This window comes from Myxocyprinus asiaticus, chromosome 9 (genome assembly GCF_019703515.2).
Source record: "Myxocyprinus asiaticus isolate MX2 ecotype Aquarium Trade chromosome 9, UBuf_Myxa_2, whole genome shotgun sequence".
Taxonomy (NCBI): Eukaryota; Metazoa; Chordata; class Actinopteri; order Cypriniformes; family Catostomidae; genus Myxocyprinus; species Myxocyprinus asiaticus.
In genome coordinates, this window is record NC_059352.1 from 49,102,088 (window position 1) to 49,126,495 (window position 24,408).

The following is a 24,408-nucleotide window of genomic DNA, read 5'->3' on the forward strand; positions in this document are numbered from 1 at the left end:
TCAGACACGGGGGCAACTGAGATTTGTCCTCTGCCACCCGGATTGAGGCGAGTCACTATGCCACCACAAGGACCTAGAGCGCATTGGGAACTGGGCATTCAAAATTGGGGAGAAAAAGGGAGAAACTAAATATAAATAAATAAAAGATGCAAAGTTATAACTCTAAAATGGAGACCCACATTCTGTTTCATCTTGCTGTTTGCTGTCTTGATGTTGTGCTGTTTTGAAGGCGTCCTGGACTGTTTTTGAACCAATCTCTGCTACTTTTAACGGTCTGTCTTTTGTAAACAGGCACTAGATGGACATCTTTGATTGTATTGATGCGTTTCTGCACAACACCGGCGATGTGCTCCGTGTTATAAGAGCGATACAAGCACAACTTTTAAAAACGCATCTCATTCTGCTCCTGCCACTGACTGGGAGAAACACACGCCGTTCTATGTGTAAACAAACCAGGAAAATGCGAGACGTCACTCTGGTGAAGACCAGCGTCTCTGCTTTGGCCTGTTGAAGCACCCCAACATCACCGTGGATTGTATTAAGTTTGCATATTCAGAAGATTTCAGCGTGGACTGTATGTATTTTTGGCTCATATCAGTGTGGATTGCTTGTGAAACAGTCACAGTATTATTCAAGCTTTGCAAAGGAACTGTTATTGAAAGATGGGACAGTTAAAATTGGACTATTGGACCTGAAAAACCGTAAGTAACCAATTCCATTCACAAATGTTTTAAAAGTCATGACTGTCTGATAGTTTATAGTGCTGTTTGATACATTCAGATGAAATATGTTGGGTGTACGTTATGTGTTAACCCTGAAATGTAGCTTTATAGTGTTGTGTTGCGTTTGTTCATTTTCTTCGGATTGAGTTTCAAATATGGCTGTATTGGAAGGGCTGCACGATGTTAGACAATCACAACAGTGGCCGTTTACACTGAAGTCTTAAAGGGCCAGACAGCTTAAAACCGAGCGAGTCCAATCTTCCTGACAGTATATTTGACCTTGCTGCCTAATTAGATATACAATTCCCAGTCGTTTCACTAACTTATCTAAAGTGTATTGCGGGTCAACTTGGGATGGAGCATACAGTACTTGCAGACCACACACTTAATTTGAACTCACTGTACTTGATTTCTGAGATTCGTATGTAACACATGTGACGTAATGTGTTGGTAAGTTGCTGTACAAATATCAGCATGGCTGTATGGAACCTGTATGGAACACAAGGAAATACCTGACACTTCCCTGGCATTCTCTGGACCTCAGAACAGCTTACGATAAAAGATAAAACTCCCCACACATGATCTTAATCAAAGAGTGGTGCTGTATCATTATGTAATGCCTTTTACAGCATGTAAAGTTCAGTCATAGGTGAGGAGCAGGAAGGTCCTTTGTTAAGTCAGATGAAATGTTCTGGTAAAAAAACAGCTGTAAGGAAACAGGCCGATCTCACACAAGATGCAAAACATCACATGTGATCAGAGCGCCGGAACAAATCAAGCACATCTCTTTAACATGCACACAAAAACACACCTCAAAGCGTTGCGAGCTGACTTTCTTGCCCTTCTTCATCCAGGTGATGCGTGGTTTAGGCTCCCCGACCGCCTGGCAAACGAAGGATGCCACCCCTCCAGAGATTCCTGTCTGATCTTCAGGAGTCTTAATAAAACTGGGCATGCCTAGGGGAAAGAGACAGAGAGAAAAAAACATTAAAACACACAATATTACACCATTATAAAAGAAAAATCTCTCATATTTTCATATTAAAAAATTTGACTTTTTTATAGCTCTTATTCTTGCTATGTGTTAAGTAAAATATCACAATAATAGTTGTGTTGTCCTGGTGAATAATAATAACTTTCCATTTGAAACTCTGTTTTCAGTTTTCTAACGTATTCACTTTCCGAATTATGCGCTAATAAACACTTAATTTTATGTGTTGGAAGATGCCGTTCAAATGTGCATGAGAAGTGTAAACGCAGCAAGTGTTTGAACAACAACACATTTGAGTATGATCCGAATAATGTTGCTCCAAGTGAGCTGGGTCACACCCCTCATGGTTAAAACAATAAATATGGGTTATATGATGGAATTCTATTTCCCCTATTACCAAAGCACTCTGGTCGGCTGTACTCGAGATATGTATAAACTGTTTATACGGCATGAGAGCTCCATCTCCTAGGATGTATCAGAAGCATAATTAAATGCTCTGACAGAATGTGAGTCATGGTAACCCAAACAAATTGAGCCCGGTGAAAGCATGCCAGCAGAGAAGCGGAGTGCTGACGTGAACGTAATTAAAGATTCAAGCCATCCTGCGCACCGCAGGGAAGAGCAGATATATCATAACGTGCTGCCTGCTTTGTTTGCCCCTGTCTCTGGCTATAGATGCATAATGCAAAGCCCTGCCCTCTCTCAAGACAATGTCTTTATTTTTTCGTTGGCAGGAACTGTCTTGCTACCAGTTTTTGTGTGTGTGGGGAGAGAGAGAGAGAGTCTATGGGACCTTGTCATTTTCCTTTCCTCTAATTATCTTGCTCACTTTGGCTCTCTCTCGCTATTTTCATGGCACTGATGTCAGCAAAATGGATGTCATTATGGTCAGCCTCCTGTGCTGTAGTGTGTGTTCAGAATGCAGACCACTGCCAGGTTCTATATATAAAAACTTCTATTGTTTTTAAACAAAGCTAATTATAATAACTACAGACTAGCCCTATTCCAAACCCTAATTCTACTCCCAAAACTATTTTTTTTTTTATGTTAGGATAATAAAATATTATTTACTTATGATTATTTTTCTTCTTCTTATTTTGAGCAGGGTTAAGAACTGAAAACATATTTAGTTTTTTTGTTTTTTTAAATTTGTAAATACCGCAACAGAATGATTTTCATGACTTTCGGTTCTGTTAACGGTTCTCAAACATGCATTCTTTCCCCTGATGCGGACAGTGTTTCCTATGCTACCATTCAGAAGCATTGCAACACCGCTACTAAATCAGCAGTGCGAAACATACAGAGCGACCAGTGCAATCTGATTCAGAGCGAACAGTGTAGTCTGATTTCCGAACAAATGACTTTTATGAGTTGGTTCTTTTGAATCTACAGTGTGAAACATACAGCGTGAACAGTGTAGTCCGATTCTCGATGAAATGACTCTTATGAGCCGGTTCATTTGAATCTACAGCACAAAATATGCAGTGCTACCTCCCAAACAAATTACTTACCAGACGGTACTTTTCAGTGAATGAACAAGTTTCGAAATGAACCAAAACTAGTTACTGTGTCAAGTGTACTTAAGTGTGAGACTTAAATCTGATTAATTACTGGATGGTTGTTAATATGGCAATGTGTAGATAATGATAGACATTATGAGTTTTGTTTTGGACATTCAAGCGAAAACTCGTTTTGTTTCGCTTGAACAGGACCACCAGCGATATTAACATCAGAAAACACAACATAGCTGCGCACAAACCAGAGAGCAGAACTTACAAACATGTCTGAAGAGTTTGTAGTCGAAAAAATGCATTTCTATGCCTAGCCATATTTGTTTGAATCGGAGTCCTCAATCAAAAAGTGTCATGAAGGAGGCTGAAGGTAGCTACACATACACACCCAGATACTACAGTCAGACAGAGAGTACAGGAGACCACAGTTCTTTGGAGGTTTCGCTTACCAAAAGTGGTGGAAGAACCGGAGAGAAAAGCGGAGGGAACAGAAATGTCTGCCACCTCTGTTCTGAACAGGTGTGTGTGTGTGAGACCTTCACGAAAACAGTTGGTAGGTGTAACTTTCTCGGTCAAAATCAAGTAGTTTTAACCGGCAAGTGAGATGCTGGCTTCAATATAATGTTATCAGAATGATTTTGGACTGGTGCCAGTTCATAGCGGACAGTTTTACCTGGCGCAATGCCAGATATAAAAAACAAGCGATAAACAGAATGTCCCGTAGCAGCTGTTTAGGACAAAAACTTGGATTACCATAGAAGAGGAAATATGGCTTGGCATAGAAATGCATCTATTTTTCGACTACAAACTCTTCAGACTTGTTTGTATGTTCTGCTCTCTGGTTTGTGTGCAGATATGTTGTGTTTTCTGTGGTTAATATCTCTGGTGGTCCTGTTGAAGCTAAACAAAATGAGTTTTCGCTTGAACGCCCCACCTCGTGAGTGGCAGCGTAACTATTGTTGCTCTCATGCAAGGAGCTCTAAAGCTCACATGCAGACTCATGAATTTTTCACTAAATAATACATTCGATTTCGGTTTGTTTCTCACCAAACCTTACTGTATGCTTTCCTAACAATCATGAGTCTGATTTGAAGCTTGAAGAGGTGGTCACTATAAACCGCCATTGTATGACATCACATCTCCCTTTGTGTTCAGAAAAAGAAAGAAAGTCATATGGGGTTATAACAACACATGAGTGAGTAAACAATGACTGAATGTTCATTTTTGGGTAAACCAGCACACCAGCATCCAAAACATAACATTGCTCACTCAAAAGCTTCAAGATTATCTGCTCCATATATTAGCATCACTGGGCAAACACAGGGTCATGCAGAGGTCAGCCTTCATCTCATGACTGATTTTCCGAGGGCCACCTTGCCTGATGACCTCTGACACTTGATGTATCATAAAGGATAAGCATCACAGATTCACATTCATGTGATGCCCACTAGTATGCTGGCCTACTGCAATATTTACAGTGTTGACTTTCATGTGTGTTCTTCAGGCAGAGAAAAGCAATTGCTGGCTCCTCTGGCCCTCACTATACCTTACCTTACCATAACACAAAACAGAGCATTTTCATGTCATCTGCCAATCACAGGTGTATGAACAACCTCTGAATGTCTCTTTTTCTAAAAAATCCCAGCCTCATCATATATACCCCCTTTTCACTCTAAAAGTGATATCTGCTTTGAGTTTTGGTCGAGTCTATTGCTCCATTTTGAACTGTAACCAAAAATTAATCTAGATTTCACCAACTGCAAAGAAAGATTTCATGTAAACACGATTTCATGCATGATGCAAACATTTCTAGTCCATGACAAGAGGAGCATCGGTCTGCCGGCGTACTGTATAAATACTTCATTACAATCTCATGATTTAATGATATAAAGTTTTAACTGGAGCTTCAAAGCACTTTGCAGACTCATCAGCAAAGACCAGCATTTGATTTAAATGAGTATTTGTGTAATTGTCTTGGATGGATAAAGCTGAATGCAGCTGGATCAAAAGCCAAACAGTGGAATGTATTTGTCTGTTTGTGAGAAATGAGAATTAGCATTTTTGAAGATGTCTACTGACAACTGAACCGCAAAAACTGCCCTCTTAAAGGTGACGTGTGCAATTTCTGCACCATTAGCATCACCTTAATGAATTCCGAAAATAATAACTTTTAGTTGTAACAGTTTTCTTGTAAACTCTCCCCACGTTCCATTGGTCACAGTATTAAACTGGGAAAGTAAGAAAGTATTGTAACATTGAAAACAATGACCTTTTATACTAGCTATGCTTGATTTCATGCATCGCTGCATTGTCGATTTAATTCATAATGCAATGGAACTGTCTGTAATGAACTTTCTTTTTCTTAAAAAAAAAAAAAAAAAACTGTCTCTCACCATCCTCTCTACTTCTAAATTTTTCAGAGCAATTTGAAACTTTCTATTGCAACACTTCTCATATTATTGCCTCAGGATGAATTATTTTTGTTGTATTCCACACTTTTGTGGAAGTCATTTTGGATAAAAGCATCTACTAGATGAAGAAATAGGGATACGATGATATGGTTATCACACGATTCGGTTCGATATACGATATGAGGTTCACGATTCGATATAACCTCGATTCAATATAATAACAATTAAATGACAAATTATGACAGAAAATGTTGTTTATTTTTTTAAAACATTTGCACAAAACGCACATTATAATTTATTAAGTTATTTAATAGTATAAGTTATTTAATACACAATATAAATGCTCTGAGTTTAAATAATAAGAGTTGAGATCACAAACAAATAAGCCTTCAAAAATAGTGGGGTATATTCAGGCTGGTCATGTACAGAACAAGCAATAGAACTGAACAGAACCTGCCCTGAAAAAGTGTGTGAAGGTATAAATACATATATATATATATATATATATATGTGTGTGTGTGTGTGTGTGTGTGTGTGTGTGTGTGTGTGTGTATACATATATATATATATATAATTTGTTTGCCATCGTTATTAGAATCACATTTGAACTTTTTTAAAAACATCAAAATTCTATCAATTGATATTATGTCATGAAATTGTATATACAGTATAGTAATTATGATATGAGATATACATTTTTTGAATAATGTAATGTGTATAATTTACAAGTAATAACACTGAGTTTACATTCGCTTGTTTTACAAGTGCTATAAAGGTAACTGTCACTTTAAGAGATCAACGCATCTCACAGACTCGCACACACAGTGTCCCGGTTTATTAACGTGAGAGAAGTTTTAGTTTTTTAGCGCATTTGTGCAATTTGGGATTTAAATGTATATTTTTTTTTTTACTTTTTTATCTGTTAAAGAACAGAAAGGAAATTAAAGACAAATTATTCAATAAAAGCGGAGTGCGTTGATTTCATCTTTGATGGAAACACATTACATGGAAGAAATGTTGTTTTAATCTCAAGCACTTTTCAACAAATCAAGGCGATTTTACAGGTATTCTAGTACTTATATTTCTAAAATCTAAATTCAAGCACTTCAAGGACCTTGTGTGAACCCTGTAAAAAGTGTAGAAAAAAAGCGCAGTTGTGGTAAAATCAAGTGATAGAGAGATTATGATGTTTGACAGGTCATTTCATTTATAAATGAAACATGGACAGAAAACAATGTTGCAAATTTCTAAATATCGAGTTGTTGTTGTCATTTTTTTGGTCCGCGGTATATGGATGTTCCATATATCATCCCATCCCTATGAATAAATGTAAATGTTGCATTTTCAGCATTGTCACAAGGGGTGCAATAGCGGCCATTAACATAAGCTGTCTTTTTCTACAGTCAGTTTACAATTTCTAGTCAACTACTGTCATGCCGGAGCAACAGTAATGAGCAAAACAACCTTGCTGAGCAAGTTTCTGTAGTATATATATCTATCTACCTATATAGCAATGCTTGTTACCTCCACAGTAATGCAAGAATGCGTGTATGTTTCTGAATAAGAGTGCGGTAAGAGCCGACCACAAACATGACACCCAAATCACCTCTGGTGTGAGGACACTGTTAATCTGGCCCGTTGACAGATCACTAGATTAATGAGTATCAACACCTCTGAAAGCAGCAGATCAACTGCACTGTTGTTTGTGTGGTAAGATTAGATGTGAGACACACTGTTTACTGCCACTTAAAAAAAAAATATTTTTTAAGATCTTAATCACCTTTCAATTTTTTTTCTAGAAGTGAAAATAAACTATTGTCTTAGTTAATATGAGGTTGTGGAAACAACAAGTATAATAATAATATATGATATATGTATATATAGCTATACAAGATCATAAAATGTTGTTTAAAATAGTTAGATGAAGAAAGTGTCACACAGCACTGATGACAATGCCTAATTTCATGTCAATTACCCACATAACTATGTGTAAATGTTTATTTTTAAAAAATCAATGAAAACAAATTTAGCCAGAATATATATATATATATATATATATATATATATATATATATATATAATATATTTAAACAAATATAAATATATGTAAAACAAAATAAACATACCTCTTAAAGTGTAGAACTTTGCAGATGTTTTGCAGATTAATTGCTCATATTTTCACTCTATGTGAGTTTGTTGCATCTTTATATCTGCAGTGTTTTAATTCCTTCTCCAGATTATTCTTGAGGAAAAGTGAAAAGCCCAATGCATTGACAAGTGCTGTTTCTGCTATCCTTTAAACGAAGTCTCAAAGACTCAACTAGCTACAAAGTAATATTGTTCATGACTTATTTTCTGCATTTTTATCAGGCGTGAGCATTATTCAGCAAGCCGCACTACTGCACCCAGAAATGCTTTGCGGTATGAATAAATTATGCAAATGACTATATACTGCTCATAGCTTTACTGTTTGCCAATTTTATTTACGCTACTGTTATTGTATTTGCTGTAACTTGCAGTTATTTGTCATTTTGTGATTTTTCAGAGCTCATCTTATGCTTAATATGTTGTTTTTGGTTGTCACCATTATTGTGATTTGTATGTCAAATAATGAGGTCCACGCGAGGTGCTGAGTTGATTCAATCATACAGATATGCGCTCCGACATGTAAGTAATTTCACAATAAACGGCATTACATTATTTCACAATAAAAGCCATTGTATTGGCTTGTCTTGCAGAGTTTATTAAATTTTCGCTTTGTTATGAGGTCCACACGGTCATGTTGAAGCCCAGGGCAGTCGCCTATATCGCCTGTAGGACAGGCCGATACTTGTTTTCTTTTTAAACCATAGCCTATATTTATTTAGAAACATTACTGCTTGAATTTATTTTATAGATGTTTACAGAATTTATTAGCGAGTCTCTCCTTTATATGGCTTTTCCATGGGCGTGGATTATGATAATTGTGAATGAACGTGCAAGCCCCCTCTTTACGAATGGTTGGAATGTACTAACATACAGACGTTTTACTAACGAAGCCTTTGTGAATCCGGTGAAAAGTGGAAGGTCCATTTTATGCACAAATTACTCACAATTTACTCATATATTTATGAAAGTTTCATGAATGAGGCCCAGTAAGTGTTTTTTGTCCTAATAAGAATTACAGGAGAGGGAGGATTTTCAGTGAATAACAGCAAAAATTTCAGTCAGTTCCTCACAAAGCTATCGTATGGCTTCTGAAGACGCAGAAATCATATGGACACTTTCATGATACTTCTGTGTCATTTTTGGAGCTTGAAAGCCCCTGTCCAAATTCACTTGCATTATATGGAAAAGAGCAGTGTGAACATTCTGCTTTGGTGTTACACAGAAAAATAAATTCACACAACAATTATGTACATTCTTTTTCACTCTGTGTTTCATGTTCTGCTCACATTTGGTGTTGTACAGCATATTGTCAATAAGAAATCTTTCCCTTTCTTTATAGATCTGCCCATTTGGAACCTACAAACCCCGCAGGAAGTGAAATAAATGGACAATTTCCAGGAAGACAGACTCTTGCCCTCTGCCCCTAAACATCAACCAGCCAAACATCAATCGAGACACAGCAGCCAAGTCATTTATTCTCATTAATTATGGATGCACCACTTACTTCCAGTTGTGCTTCTTTCACATCTGTGAGACAGAATCAGACTGGATGAGAGTACAGAAGTGTTAATATATCTATCTATAAATGAGTCTATCAGACTTAATCAAAGCGATGAACATAGTGAACTCTGGGGTTCATTAACAGACATTTTAATCTGTAAACTTACAAGTGGTTTGAATATTGTGGGTGGTAATGAGGTGAGAAGGACACTAAACTTTCAAACCGAGTAAAAGAGACTCCAGCCTTAACGCCTGGCCTGTTTTATTATTCAAGAGAGGAGAAAAGAGTAGAGGAGTGAGATAAAGCCCTAGAGAAATTGCTTCTCTTTTATTCTCCATTGGGTGGTGCATTACAGTAATGGTTCTGTCTAAATAGCGATAGAAAGGCAGAATGGTGCCCCCATTATCAGCACCATGACCAATTCCTCTCTCTCTCATTCTCTGATGTGAGTTAGTGGGGGTGGGCCCGTTCGTATTGTTCCTCATACAATTGTTGAGGAGATCGTTCAATAAATGGCGAGTGAAATGCCTACATAAGCAGAGATGTCTGAAGGCGATTATATGACAGTGATCAGCACACCGTCTTACATTTAAGGCTCTGACATGACTAATAAACTCATTAATCGCTCAGAGAAGTATGAATCAGAAAATTAGCTTTCTGATGACAGTTTAATCGCCTCTCAACAGAGCAGGAGCGAGTAGAGTTATTTAAACGAAATTGAACAATTGGGTCCTAGGAGTCTGATTTCACAAGAGAAAAGTTTGGATTTTCTTAAGTGTGACATGAACATGTTCATAAACCACAGTACAAATCTAGTTTAATTAAAGTAATCTTTTCAATCTTTGGATCTTTAATTCCCAGAGGATAATTTTGACTGCTAAAAGGTTGCTCTTTTATTGCTCATGCATGAGATGTAATTGAGTTCTCAGCTGTTTTGCTATATTAAGTTTCAACTCTGTCTGAAATGTTTCTCCTAATATTCCTTAGGGGAAATACCAAATTAGACAAGTAATGAGTTTATAAAACAAATAACTTTTGTATTTTCCAATTTTCGTGAGAGTGCTAATTCTAAGCACAATTTTTTATGCCAGCACAAAGCGCAAGTGGGCGTAGGAGCGTTTGTACTATCTGTGGGTGTATGCACGCAAACTGTGGGTGTATTGTATAGTAATGAAGTGCCAAAAAAGCGCAATTTGCTATTTTCCTGAGAAATAGGTCATTGTGTGACATTTCAAAACCATGTCTGTTTTCAGCGCAAAGTCTAATTTCAGTTCCTGCATTTGCAGTTTGAAGGTTCCACCAGCAGGTGGTAATAAAGTTCATGTCCAAACTCTGAAAATACAGTGGAACATTAAATTATGTCCCTGTTGTAGCCGTTTTATGAAACAAATATTTCTAAGATTTGTGTTTAACTATTTGGGCTGGGAATTGCCACAGACCTCCCGATTCGATATTACAATGATATTTACATGGCTTTTTGATATGTATTGCGATTTTCTTAAGTATTGCGAATCTGTAAGTATTGCGATTTGATGTTTTGATATATTTAGTCGTGTTTTTCCCAGCAATAAATGTCTTTTGAAGAACAGTTGTGTCTGTAATGACATTTGTTTCACCCTGTAAAAAAGAATTTGCAGGTAGGGATGTGCAAAACTACCAATTTAAAACTACTAATCGACATTGTAACAATAATGCATTGTCTGAGCTATTAGTTGACTAGTCAGTGTTAAGGAACCCATGTATAATTAGGCTGCATTATATGTCCATGTTATCCAATCAGATGTGTTTCATAAGGACATATGGATACTAAGCACAGCTTAGCTAACATTTAACTAACAGATATTCAACAATTAAATAGGCTAAATAACGACAACCTACAAAACTTATCCCACAAAACTACTAAAGTAAGAAAAGTAAGAAACATGAAAAGTTCAAATACAGCGCATCACGGACTCTGAGGGTGCTTTCACACTGGCAGTTTAGTTCGAAACACAGTACGGTTTGCATGAAAAATTGGTAATGAGAAAGCTGTCATGCGGACCGGGGAGCGCACAGCGGTACCGAACCCGAGACTACCTGTAGGAGGTGGTCTGAATTCGGTTGCAATGGAACTGTAGCGCGATTCGCGTGAATGTGAAAGCAACTCGGACTCGGGTGCGCACTCGTTCAGGAAGTAAAGTAATCTGCATGTGCGTTTTAGCCAATGACGACATCTATCTATCTATCTATACACCTTATAAATACTATATATAAATACTATTATAGGTTATAAATATAGGGTATAATAGGAGATGACAGTGGCGATAACTTCACCTTGGACACGAGTGTGAGTAAGCGTGCAGTGTAAACAAAGATGAAAATGAATTCCTTGCAATCAGCTAGCTCCTCAAAAAATGCAGTTTGCGAGCAGCAGCAAGCCGCCTTCCCCTGGACATCTGATGAGTTACACCATGAAGCGCACATATACGCAGTTGTCGTTCACTCTGCTGTGCATAATGGCACCAAAATAACAAAAAAACAAAAAGTATGATGAGTCGCGTAGTGTTCTCCATACGTGTTTGTGATGACGTAAGATGAATGCAAATGGACTGGGGTTCGATAGAATCAAGTGAGTGTGAAACCAGACCAAAGCTGCGGGGGGTACCGGGAACAATCGCACTCAGAATCGGACCGCAGCAAACGTGCCCAGTGTGAAAGCTCCCTGAACGATGCACTTCAATACGCTTTTGCGCATCCTGGACACATATGACGTGCTTCAAGTAACCGGAGCACTTGAAGTAACATGACGATTGGCTCTGCATTCAGAAGTGCACAGCTGTTAGATTTTAAATATTGTGTGGACATGTAGTTTACGGCATCCAATAGTTTGATTTGACTTTTTACAGCTAAACTATTTATTAAAACAGTGTCAGAAAGAATCTGCAGAATGATTCCTGAGAAATACTCTCCACAGCACCTCACAAATAAACCCATGGATTATGCATACTAACAGTAACATTACCCACAGCAGATGATTTGATGTCCAACAGTGAACAAGCAGTATTTTGATGGCTGCAACAGCGGTGCATTAAATGACTGAATGTAAAGAATTAAAGAGAGGAAACTTCTCAGAAAGAAAACCTGTTCATGTAGAACTCAGCAAAAATATAGCTTCCTATATTTATCTATCAATCATTGTATTAGCATTAAACTAAATATGTATTATTATTATTATTATTATTATTTTATTTTTTTTAATAAAAAAATATAAATAAAAAAAATAAAGATTTTCCTTCAAGGAAATGATTTTAAAATCATTTGTTCAAGAAAATCAAGAATTGTGATTTATAACAGAACCGATTTTATTCCCACTCCTATTAACTATCTTTAGGTCATGGTTTATTTTTCAATTATTATTATTATTATTATATTTAAAATTGTATTTATCATCTAATTTGTATTGTTATTTTTCCACCTTTTTTCTTAGAGTGATTTTTAAGTCACTGCAATAGGGGCCGGTGGAAGAAGTTGGAGACGTTTTTTTGACCACTGCGTTATTTTGATGATATTTTCGTAATATGAATTTAGAAAAATAATATTTGCCAAAGGTTTTCGTGTTTCAATAAATGAATAGAATTTTTCAAAATCGACTGGTAGAAGTGAAGTGCGTGCAGATACCATCACGGTTAATTCTAGCCATGATTTGTATCAGTAGATGAAAATGATTAATAATACTTACATTCTCTATAATTTAACGGAACGTAAATCCAATTCCTGACGAGAACCACATTTTCCATGCATATAAAAAGGAGCGTTTCACTGTCATAGAAATATACCTGACATTCAATAAGGACGCAGTCCATATTTCTATTCTTTCTATTCTTCTAATTCATTGCATACAGTCCATTTACACTTCCAACTTCTTCCGAGTGTGCTGTCTTTGTTTATATCACTGTTGCTTTAGGGAATGGACTATATAATAGGATGCAGATGGTGTCGGAGAAGAAACTCCAAATTAAATTGCACTTGACCCAGCCCATTAGCGCGTTGCGCTTGCAATTTCGCCAAACCAACATGTGCCTACACTTAGCGCATGTTTGCACGAAAATACCAAAACTTCATGGCCATGCCCACTGACTTTGCACTTACGACTTATGGCATAGCACTAGCGCTCTTAAAATAGGGCACTCTGTCTTCTGAATTAGCCTTCTTAAGAGACTAACATTCAGCCTAACATCTCCTTTTGTGTTCCACGGAATAAAAAAAAGTCATATTGGGGGTGGAACGGCATGAGGGTGAGTAAATGATTACAGAATTTACATTTTTGTGTAAACTATCCCTTTAAACTGCAGTGCTACCATATATGTGATGAAGTGTATCACTGGCCATTGGATGTGATTTAGGTTACACTGCCGTAAACACTGCTGGTAGCAGAATACAAGCAGCAGGGATGAAATGACTTGATGAAATATGAACCGAGAAACCCACAAACACGCACCGAGTCAATCACTGCAGCCGAGTCATTGTCATTCAACACCCTGCTCTTGTCCAACAGGACCTTTCACTCATCTGGGCTCGGATAACCATGTTTTAATGGCATCTAGGCAAAGCGCCAGATAGTCAAATGCTGTGTGAGTCCAGGGAGAGTGGTATTTTACAATGACAAATGACAAAAGTTTCAAACAAAGTTGCTGCTTTTGGATTGAAAAGCTCTCATTAACGGTGCGGCAACATTGAATCAGTCATGCGCATCGAGAGGAATCGCTCACAGGAACAGCCGCAGAGGTGCACAAATTGTCTACATGGCTGTTGAAAAGAAGAGATTCTCCCAGTGTGCCGCTCTATTCAGTTTTCTCATGCATAATAACAAAACGTTCATCAAATTGACTCAAATCTTCATAAAACAGGCCCCTGGATAACAAATAATTTGTTGAACTCAGGATCATTTTAAATACTACTTTTTTGGAGTATGTTCAGAATAGCATACTACCATACTACTACTACTCGGTCTATGATATACAGTATGTACACTGTGCACAGTGTCAAATGTCTATATGCATAAATCACACAGATGACCTACTACATTTGTCAAAATGAAATGTGACAACGTTTCATACTACTTTTTGAAATATTTATTGCTAAGCACTGCACACTGTTAAATATGGCAGCCGAGAGGTGCCAATTAAAAAATAATGAAGAAATAAATGATCAATCTATGAATCTGAAAATACATCAACTAATTTACACACACATACACACACAAAAAAAATTTTAATTAGTATTTTTGTCTTGTTTTCCAGTAAAAATGTATAAATATTCTTAATACAATATATATTTACTTGACAAACAAAATGGCATAAGAGTTTATGTTTTCATAGAAATCTGACAAAATGTAGTGAACTTTATGCTTAATCTGCCAATGGGTCAGAAAAATAAACTTGTTTTCCCTTTGAATTAAGATTATTTTTCTTACTCCATAGACATTTTTTTCTCTTCTTTTTTTAAGCGTAGACCTCACTGAATTTAGTTAGATTTCTCTGAAAACAAGACAAACTATCTTATGCCATTTTGCTTGTCAAATAAATGTATCTTGTTTTAAGGATGTTTAAATATATTTATCAGAAAACAAGACATAAATACTAATTAAGAAATTGATTTTTTTGCAGTGTATAAATGGACAAAGAAATAGACACATTTAAATTTGTTTAATAAATTCATGTTTAAAAATTCAACTGTATTTAACAATAAAATTGTGCATTAATAAATCATATTTAATTCAAGTTTAAAATGTAATTAAATGTAACACACTACATGCATTGTACGTATGTTAATAAATCATTTTTTAAATGCACCTTTTAAATTGTGTTTTTATTTTCAAATTAATTGATTGATCGTTTAGTCCTTCATTTCTTTCTTGAATCGCACCTCTCAGCTTCCATAGTTTCACATCACATACCTTTTTTATAATAACAGTAGGCAGCATACAGTGGCTAGTATACAGATAAATATTACTTAAAATGTCTGAATGTCATTGCATTAGATGACAAGATATCAAACCAAGTGTTATCTCTGCAAACAAATGCTGCTAGATCTTTTTTCTGAACTAACTTCACTTTTCTGAGCCATTTTTTTGCAAGGACATGACTCAAGGGGATTTTTATTGGATGTATGAAATATACATATCATATGTGTGCATTCATGCAGCATGAGATCTGGACAAATAAAAATATTCAAATGAACAGCTCAAATTTCCTGGCATTCTTTTATTTGTTTGTTAAAGGGATAGTTCACCCCAAAAAGAAAATTATGTAATCATTTGCTCACCGTCATGTTCTATCCAATCAAAAGCCTGTAATACACAACTGGAGTTAGGTAGAATGTTAGCCTCAGTCACCATTCACTTTCATTGTGAAACATGCAATGAAAGTGAATGGTGTCTGAAACTAACATACTGCCTAACATCTCCTTATGTGTTTCACTGAAGTAAGAAAGTATTACGAGTTTGGAACAACATGAGGATGTGTTAATGAAAAATTTTCATTGTAATGTTGGATGACAAATATAATAATGTTCTTATAAATAATTTTTAGAATAAAATGCAATTATATATTCAGTTGATGGCAAATCGGGTCCCTTGTGTGTGAAAGTGCATGTATTAGAACTGTATGTTCCTGGATTTGTCTGGGTCAGAGTGTGTGGGTGTGCGCCCAGGGAGAACAAAGAACGAGAGAAGATACAGTGTGTGTGTGTGTGTGTGTGAGAGAGAGAGAGAGAGAGAGAGAGATAGAGAGAGAGAGAGAGAGAGAGAGAGAAATACAGAGAGTGGGGCAGAAAATCACACTCAGGCTTTTAAGCTGCCATCTCAGACTAACTCTAGTGTGAGATAGATCAGAGGTACAAAGATACAGCCCTGGAGAGAGGGAGTGTGTAGTAGAGATCTATTCTCTAAAAGCAAGTCTAAATATCTTATATGCTTCTTCTCAGGTGAATGCTTCTCTTTTTTAAAGGATTTTTAGATATTTTAAAATATTTGTATTTTTATTGTATTACATTCAACATTCTCAGATAACAAATTTTTCTTCTGCAGTATAGCTGCTAAAGATAATATACATTGTTTTAAAGAAGTTTTAGATATTTATATTGGAAAACAAAGCCAGTGCAGCAAGCGCGTGCTCGAGGGATGAGCGTCCCCGAGACAGAATGTGCATCAGCCGGGTGCAGTTTCAATCTCTCCCCCTTAGATCGGGACATTCACACAACTCATAGAAGAGGTGCTGACCGCACAGAGAAATGTCAGTTTCGGAGTTTGTAGTTATTTACATGATCTACTTCAGTATTATTTGAACTTTAATAAAGCTATAACGCATTAAATATAACTGCATTAAAGATGTAACGCCGGGGTGTTTCCTTTAAAGAGCTCCAGCTCCACTTATTCCACAACGAGAGTGCTTCTGTATTTACTTATTTTGTATTTTTGCATTATAATTTCCTCATACTTTGCGATCTACATCACCTGAAGCTGTTTGGAAAGTTTAGAGTGCATCTGGACAGTGAGCTGTGTAATTCTTCCTCTCCTCAGTCAGAACTGCAGTGCTGCTCTCACGCATCATCATTAGAGTTTAATGTGATCTTATGTTACGTTAAATGACATCAAACGACTATTCGACAACGAAAATTTTGGTGAACAATTTTTTATTGTCGATGTTGTCGACAACGTCGACTAATCGTTTCAGCCCTAGTGTTTATAGTACCAAAATATTTGTCACTGAAGCCAAAATCATGATCCTCAGTACCAATAAGGATAACACAGCAAAAACCAGCAAACTGTTAAACACTCTCCTTTATTTAATTTTATTTTTATTTTATTTTAATAGAAAATATTAACAAATTATATTAAAGTTCTAACATTTAGCCTTCAAGTATTTCATAATTAGGTAACAACTGCTATCGAACATAACAGTCTGGGTCCAGAGGTAAAAATTTCATTCATGTTTTTCCATGATTACCATAACGGTACCACTTTCAGTGAAGCCCATATTTATAATCCATTGTAAAGGCTTTATAATGCATTAGTAATGTCTCATAATACACCTTATAATATGTTATAATTTCTCATAAATAATTGTAACCACAATTATAATACATTTTAATACTTAACTATTAATAGTTATACTTTAAATTATAATGCATTATAACACAACCAGCATCCAATTTTATCTGCAGAAGTTATAATGTATTATATATTTGTAATATATATAATGGTATGCTTTAAGTAAAGTGAGAAAAGCAATGTCTTCTTATAAACATCCATAAGATATTTTTAAGTGGTTATATGACATTATAAGTCATGCTGGAAGTTATATACAGTATATTACACATGCACAAAATACAAAATAAAACACATTCAATGTAAATTCTGAGATATTATGAAAAACCCTTGTAAAGTTACAAGGTTAAAACATATCAGAAAACATACAAAAATATGTATGTTGATCACACATGCAGCTAAACTTGTTGGGTGTAAACACACCCAAGTATAAAAAAATAATTAAAACTAATTCTATACTGGACTCTATTTAATAGATTTGAATGTTTGTGCATCTTATTTGGAGAGCTATTTTATAAACTTCCATTATATAAGTTTGACTTGTAATCTATTGTATGATACAAGTTTATGTTATGACTGTTTATAAGACGGGCAAAGACCACTTTCTGTATAATATAATCATATCATAAAGTCTTTTGACTGTTTACACTATACAGCACTTATACCATTAACTTTATTGCTTGTGTTATAATGCATTATACTCTAACTATGAATAGAGCAAGTCTTATAATGTATTATAACCGTAGTTATAACTTATTATTAGGTGTATTATGAGACACTATGATTTCAGTATAATGCATGTATAATGCCTTTACAATGCATTATAAATATGGGCTTTATAGAAAGTGTTAACACAATAAATTATAAACCTTTAAAGACAGACCTACCGTGAACTCACAGGTTGTTACTCAATGGTATATCCTTTTGTTGAAGCTATCAGGCCATGCTAAAATGTGTTTAATAGTAGAATTTATGCTGTTTCTATACTTATAATCTTCTTCTTCTTTCGGCTGCTCCCAATAGTCGTCACCACAGTGGACCATCCGTGATCTGCATATTTGACAGGTTTTATGCCGGACGCCTTTCCTGACGCAAACCCCAGTGGCTGGGGGACTCTCAATCACACCTACGGGACGATTTATAGTCTCCAATTCACTTAACCTGCATGTTTCTGGACTTGTGGGGGAAACTGGAGCACCCGGAGGAAACCCACGCGAACACGGGGTCTCTCCACACAGAAAGGCCCAGTTGAGCCGGGACTCGAACCTGGGACCTTCTTTGTGTCTAAACTTATAATCAACAACTTTAAATCAATATTTTAATATTTTTCCATTGTTTTTTTATGTACTTACATCATTCGCAATGCTTCATGGGATTGTAGTTCTTGTCCTTATTAAAGACATTAAGTACACAGTCTTGTATCATTGTGTATTCACTTTCTTGCATCAAATCAAAGTTTATAATGTTGAGATTCACCTCGGAGCTGGTTGGTTTGTTTAATATAACTTTTTTATGAAATCTCTATGGAAGAAATGAATATGAAAAATACTTCCAGAACCAAGACAGCTGTAAAAGTGGACAGACACTGTTGAGTTCTATACAAGACACACCAATTCATTTACATATTTGGCAGATGCTTTTATCTAAAGCAACTTACAGTGCCCTTATTACAGGGACAATCCCCCTGGAGCAACCTGGAGTTAAGTGCCTTGCTCAAGGACACAATGGTGGTGGCTGTGGGGATTGAACCAACAACCTTTTGCTTACCAGGTCAGTGCTTTAGTCCACTACGCCACCACCATTCCAGTATTCAATTCAATAACTTAATGAAAGAACAATGTTTCTGCTCTTCATGGAGATTAGCATAATTGTATGAAATCGATGTACTGATGTACTTTAGAATTTTCAGACAAAAAAAAAAAAAAAACACATTTAGATCACTTACTGTATTTAAATTGGGACAAACTAAAAAAACACCGTGAAATGGGAAAATCTGACCGTAAATTCTAAATGAAACCGCATGGGGTCCATCTTTGTAGTTGTTCTAATAGGGATTTCCTTTACTCTTGTGGGGGGTCCAGAACCCCCTCAATCTTAACACATCCTCTCTCTCTTCCCAAAAAGGTTCACTATGGCACAGGGCTGTATTTCTGGCTTAAATGATGTGTGCTGTTATTGCAGATTTATTTTAATACTGACTTTGTTCTCTCTTTCAGTTAGTTACTCCTGTTGTGTTTGTGTAGATGCTCTCATCCTCCTCCTATTGACAGAAATACACTCTCACACATTAATAAATCAAAGCTGAGCTCTGAGCTGTAACAGATACAGTCACTTTATCTACCTTATAACATACAATAAACTTACATTCAGCACAGTGAATTTCCTCAGATTATTTCCATTCTAAACTCATCAGAGGCTCTGAAATCACACATGCAAATGGTTCAATGACAAAAAAAAAAAAAAAAAAAAGATATAGCTTCAAGCGCATGTGCAAAATTCTTTGAAATGTAATGTTTCTTTCATGTGTTTTTGAAAATTTCATAGTTTTCAGAAAAAGTTTTGACTCAATGCCAAGTGGTGTAATTATCAAGTAAAACATATTAACATATGTTCCTTCCACTTTGAAAACGTTAGCATCCTAATAATTATTTTCAAAAGGTTTTGAAAAACGTACGTTTTTTTTTTTTTTTCAAATGTTTTAAGGTTTTCTTGCAGTTATACCATCAAGTCATTTTTGTGTGAATCACATTTTGAATGCTTTATTTTAAACAAATTAATAGATTAAAGTGTTACATCATTAACCCAAATGCAAAACTGTAATGTGATTGTGTGACTCTTAATATAAACAATTCTTTCTGCTTGAGTGTGTTTCCAAAGCTTCAGTTTCACAAAGATTTCATAATATTTGACTTAACATGCTTCAGTTCTGACATTAAAAGGCATGCTTATATGCGTGTGTGTGTGTGTGTGTGTGTGTGTGTGTGTGTGAGAGAGAGAGAGAGAGAGAAAGAGAGAGAGAGAGAGAAAGAGGTTTAGAAAATCATATTTTTTTTACATTTTACATTCCTATTTCAAAAATCATATCCCAAAAACATTAAAAAGAAATTAAATAAAAAAAATTTTTTTTTAAATTAGAATTTTAAAAACCAAAGACCAGTTGATCATCATGTACAACACATAGAACCTCATTAATACACCATATCTCACAAAAAGCAACAACATTATTTGTAAGACTGTAATATGCAAATTCTGTTCTTAATCTTGCTGCCACCAGACACATTTCTTTCTTGTTTTCCATATAGCCAGTTTTCCTGTCCCTATCAAATAATTCAATAAACAAACTCTCCTTCTTAATAAAAATCTATACTTCAGCCCTCCTACGAATACTTTATCTGAAAATTCTTCTGTAAACCCCTGAAACCAAGTTGAAAGTAGTTCAAAAATACTGTTTAGTCCGATACATTTTAAAAACAGACGCTCTAAATCTTCTTCCTCACCACAAAACCTACACTGCCCACCCACTGCTGGATTCAGGTGCACCACATGTCTGTCTGTAGCTATCGCCCCGTGAATAATCCTCCTCTGTAGATCAGCAGTTCGCTTCTCTACAGAAAGTTTATACAGGGCCCTCCACCTGTCTCTCACAAGGAAATCTGGCCCCAACAAACCTAGCCATCTTGAGGCTTTTTGTCTATTTAGTGATTTCTGGTGCATCACCTTGACTGTTGTGTAGTAAAGTGCCTTCTTTGAAGCACATTCCAGATAATCCAATTGAAGAGTCCAGAAAGTCAGGATTGAGTCAGCAACTTCACCCTCATTCTCATCACACATTAGCGGCACAATACCAATCCTTGGAAACTCTTGTCTGCTGCTGTGGTTTGCCATTTGTCCTCTTGCTATAAGTTCTCCATAAGTACTTTGTATTACCAGACAAATTTCCTCAGTTTTAAAAATCAGTTTTAATGCAAATCTCTGTGATCGTAAACCCATCACTTCCTGAATAATTTCCACAGATTTCCATCCATCTTTATCCATTAGTTGACCCAACTTCACGATCCCATTCCTAAGCAGACATGCCCGCACACCCACTGAGGACAAAAGTGTTGTGTGGATCATGTTATTAAAAAACAGTGGTTCCTCAGGAGCTCAGTGTGCAGAACTGCTCATATCTCTGACCACCTTTAAAACATTCCTCCATACGTGAAACACTGTCCAATAAAAAGGTGTAATTTCAGACAAACTCCTGTCTTCCTGTCTCATTAGAAACAAGTGTTTGTCAAGTCCAAGCCCACCTGCCCTCTGCAAGGTGGTGCATGCTGTATAAGTCCATGATAAGTCTTTATGGTAAAGGAGTCTTTTTGCTGCTTGTAATCTGAAAGCACAGATACGACTCTTGACATCCACCAAGCCATGTCCTCCCTCATAAACTGGCAAAAAAATTACTGATGCCCGGACACAGTGCCCCCCACTCCAGAAGAAATTGAACATTTTCCTCTGTATTTCACATATAATGTCCTCAGGTGGATCCATGACTATACACCTGTGCCACAGTGTAGAAGCCGCCATGTTATTAGCGACCAGAACTCTCCCAATGTAAGACAACTTTGGTAATAGCCATTCCCACTTAGACAATCAGGCAGACACCTTATCCAGCATACCCTCCCAATTTTTCATCTGATATTGTGCATTACCTAAAAAAAAACACCTAAAACTTTTAAACCTTCCCTTCCCCATCTCAAACTACCTGGAAGTTTTGGACATCCTACCCCATCCCACTGGCCCATAATATAGCCCTCACTTTTCTCCCAATTTACTCTGGCAGTAGAACCCTTTTCATAAAGCTTAATGCTCTCATTTAAACTTCTAATATCCTCTTGCCTTGTGATGAACACCGTAATATCATCAGCATAAGCGAATTTGTGCTCAAGATGGCGCCAAGTATGACTGCTGCGTTGCTAGCTCCAACACAACATGGTAGTGTTTTGTTTGTTTTGTTTACAATTCTTATGTTTTTTGTCTTGGATGTTGTCTGCCTTATTGTCTATGACAGACAAACATTTTGGACATTGGTTCAGCAATTTCACACCGTAAACCGGACTTCAAATTCCTCAATGCCGACCTGCTGTTTACAAACACGCAAGCGGAGCCCTTTGTCTGTGCTGCTCGGCCGCGGAAACCCAGGAGTAAAAGGGGAAACAGAGCCGGCATTCTCATCAGAGTAAGACGCCGCGCATATCGACCCCCGCTACCCAGTATTCTACTGGCAAATGTTCAGTCTCTGGATATCAAGCTCTGCGAGCTGAGAGCACGGATCTCTTTCCAACGAGAGACGAGGGACTGCTGCATTATCTGCCTTACAGAAACTTGGATGTCTGCGGAGATTCCAGACTCAGCCATTGCACCCGCGGGGTTCTCCGTGCACCGAGCGGATGGAGCGAAAGACCTCTCAGGTAAAAGCAGAGGTGGTGGTGTATGTTTTATGATCAACAAATCCTGGTGTGATCAGAGGAACGTTCATTCTATCAAGTCTTTCTGCTCTCCTGATCTGGAATTTCTCATGCTTCTGTGTCGACCATTCTGGCTACCGAGGGAATTCACAGCGGTCATTATCACTGCTGTGTACATCCCGCCACAAGCTGACAAAGACCGGGCACTCAAGGAACTGTATGGGATTATAAGCAAGCAGGAAACCGCGCACCCTGAGGCCGCGTTCATTGTGACCGGGGACTTTAATAATGCCAGTTTCAAATCAGTCACACCAAAATACCACCAGCACATTAGTTTCAACACACGAGGGGACCGGGTTTTGGACCATTGCTACACTCCCTTCCGGGATGGCTACACATCCCTCCCCCGCCCACCATTTGGCAAATCGGACCACTCTTCCATTCTGTTTCTGCCCGCTGACAGGCAGAAACTGAAACAGGAAGCACCCACCCTCAGAACGATCCAGTGCTGGTCGGACCAATCAGACTCTACGCTACAAGACTGTTTTGATCACACGGACTGGGAGATGTTCCGGTCCGCCTCTGATGATGACATCAAGCTTTACGCTGATAGCGTAATAAGTTTAATCAGAAAGTGCGTAGAGGATGTTGTTCCAACCAGAACAACACGGATCTATCCGAACCAGAAGCCATGGATAAATAGCGATGTTCGCGCGGCACTTAATGTGTGGACCTCCGTTTTTAATTCCGGGAATGCGGAGGAGCATAAACAAGCCAGTTATGAACAGCAAAACGCCAATACAGGAACAAGATTGAAAGACAGTTTAACACCACCAACTCTAGAAGCATGTGGCAGGGAATTAACATCATCTTGGACTTTAAAGGGAATAAAAACTCCGCCATGAACACCGCTGCCTCTCTCCCGGATGTGCTAAATACTTTTTTATGCTCGTTTTGAGGGAAATAACACTGCCCTCGCGGAGAGAGCTCTCGCGGCCGAAGCTACAGAGGTTAGTTCACTCTCCATCTCTGTAGCAGATGTAACCCAATCCTTCCGACGGGTGAATATCCGCAAAGCCGCGGGCCCAGACGGCATTCCGGGCCGCGTCAACAGAGCGTGCGCGAACCAGCTGGCTGGTGTTTTCACGAACATTTTCAACCTTTCTCTCTCTTTGTCTGTAGTCCCCACATGCTTTAAAACATCTACCATTGTGCCTGTTCCAAAGCAATCAAAAATCACTTGCTTAAATGACTGGCGTCCTGTTGCTCTGATCCCCATCATCAGCAAATGCTTTGAGAGACTAATCAGAGATTACATCTGCTCTGTGCTGCCTCTCTCTCTAGACCCACTGCAGTTTGCTTACTGCAACAACCGCTCCACCATTGCATCTACAATACAAACTGCTCTCTCCCACCTGGAAAAAAAGAACACTTATGTGAGAATGTTGTTTGTAGACTACAGCTCAGCATTCAACACCATAGTGCCCTCCAAGCTAGATGAGAAACTCCGGGCTCTGGGCTTAAACAGCTCGCTGTGCAGCTGGATCCTGGACTTCCTGTCAAGCAGATGCCAGGTGGTTAGAATAGGCAG

At 37.3% G+C, this 24,408-nt stretch overlaps 1 protein-coding gene across 1 annotated transcript in view; it reads right to left on the reverse strand.

The window, feature by feature from the left end:
* Positions 1 to 24,408, reverse strand: part of LOC127445891 (receptor-type tyrosine-protein phosphatase F-like) — a 346,333-nt gene that overhangs the window by 188,299 nt on the left and 133,626 nt on the right. Inside the window, exon 3 of the mRNA XM_051706359.1 lies at positions 1,534 to 1,679. Within this exon, the coding sequence (XP_051562319.1) occupies positions 1,534 to 1,679 (146 nt within the window). The remainder of the gene's footprint in view (positions 1 to 1,533; positions 1,680 to 24,408) is intronic.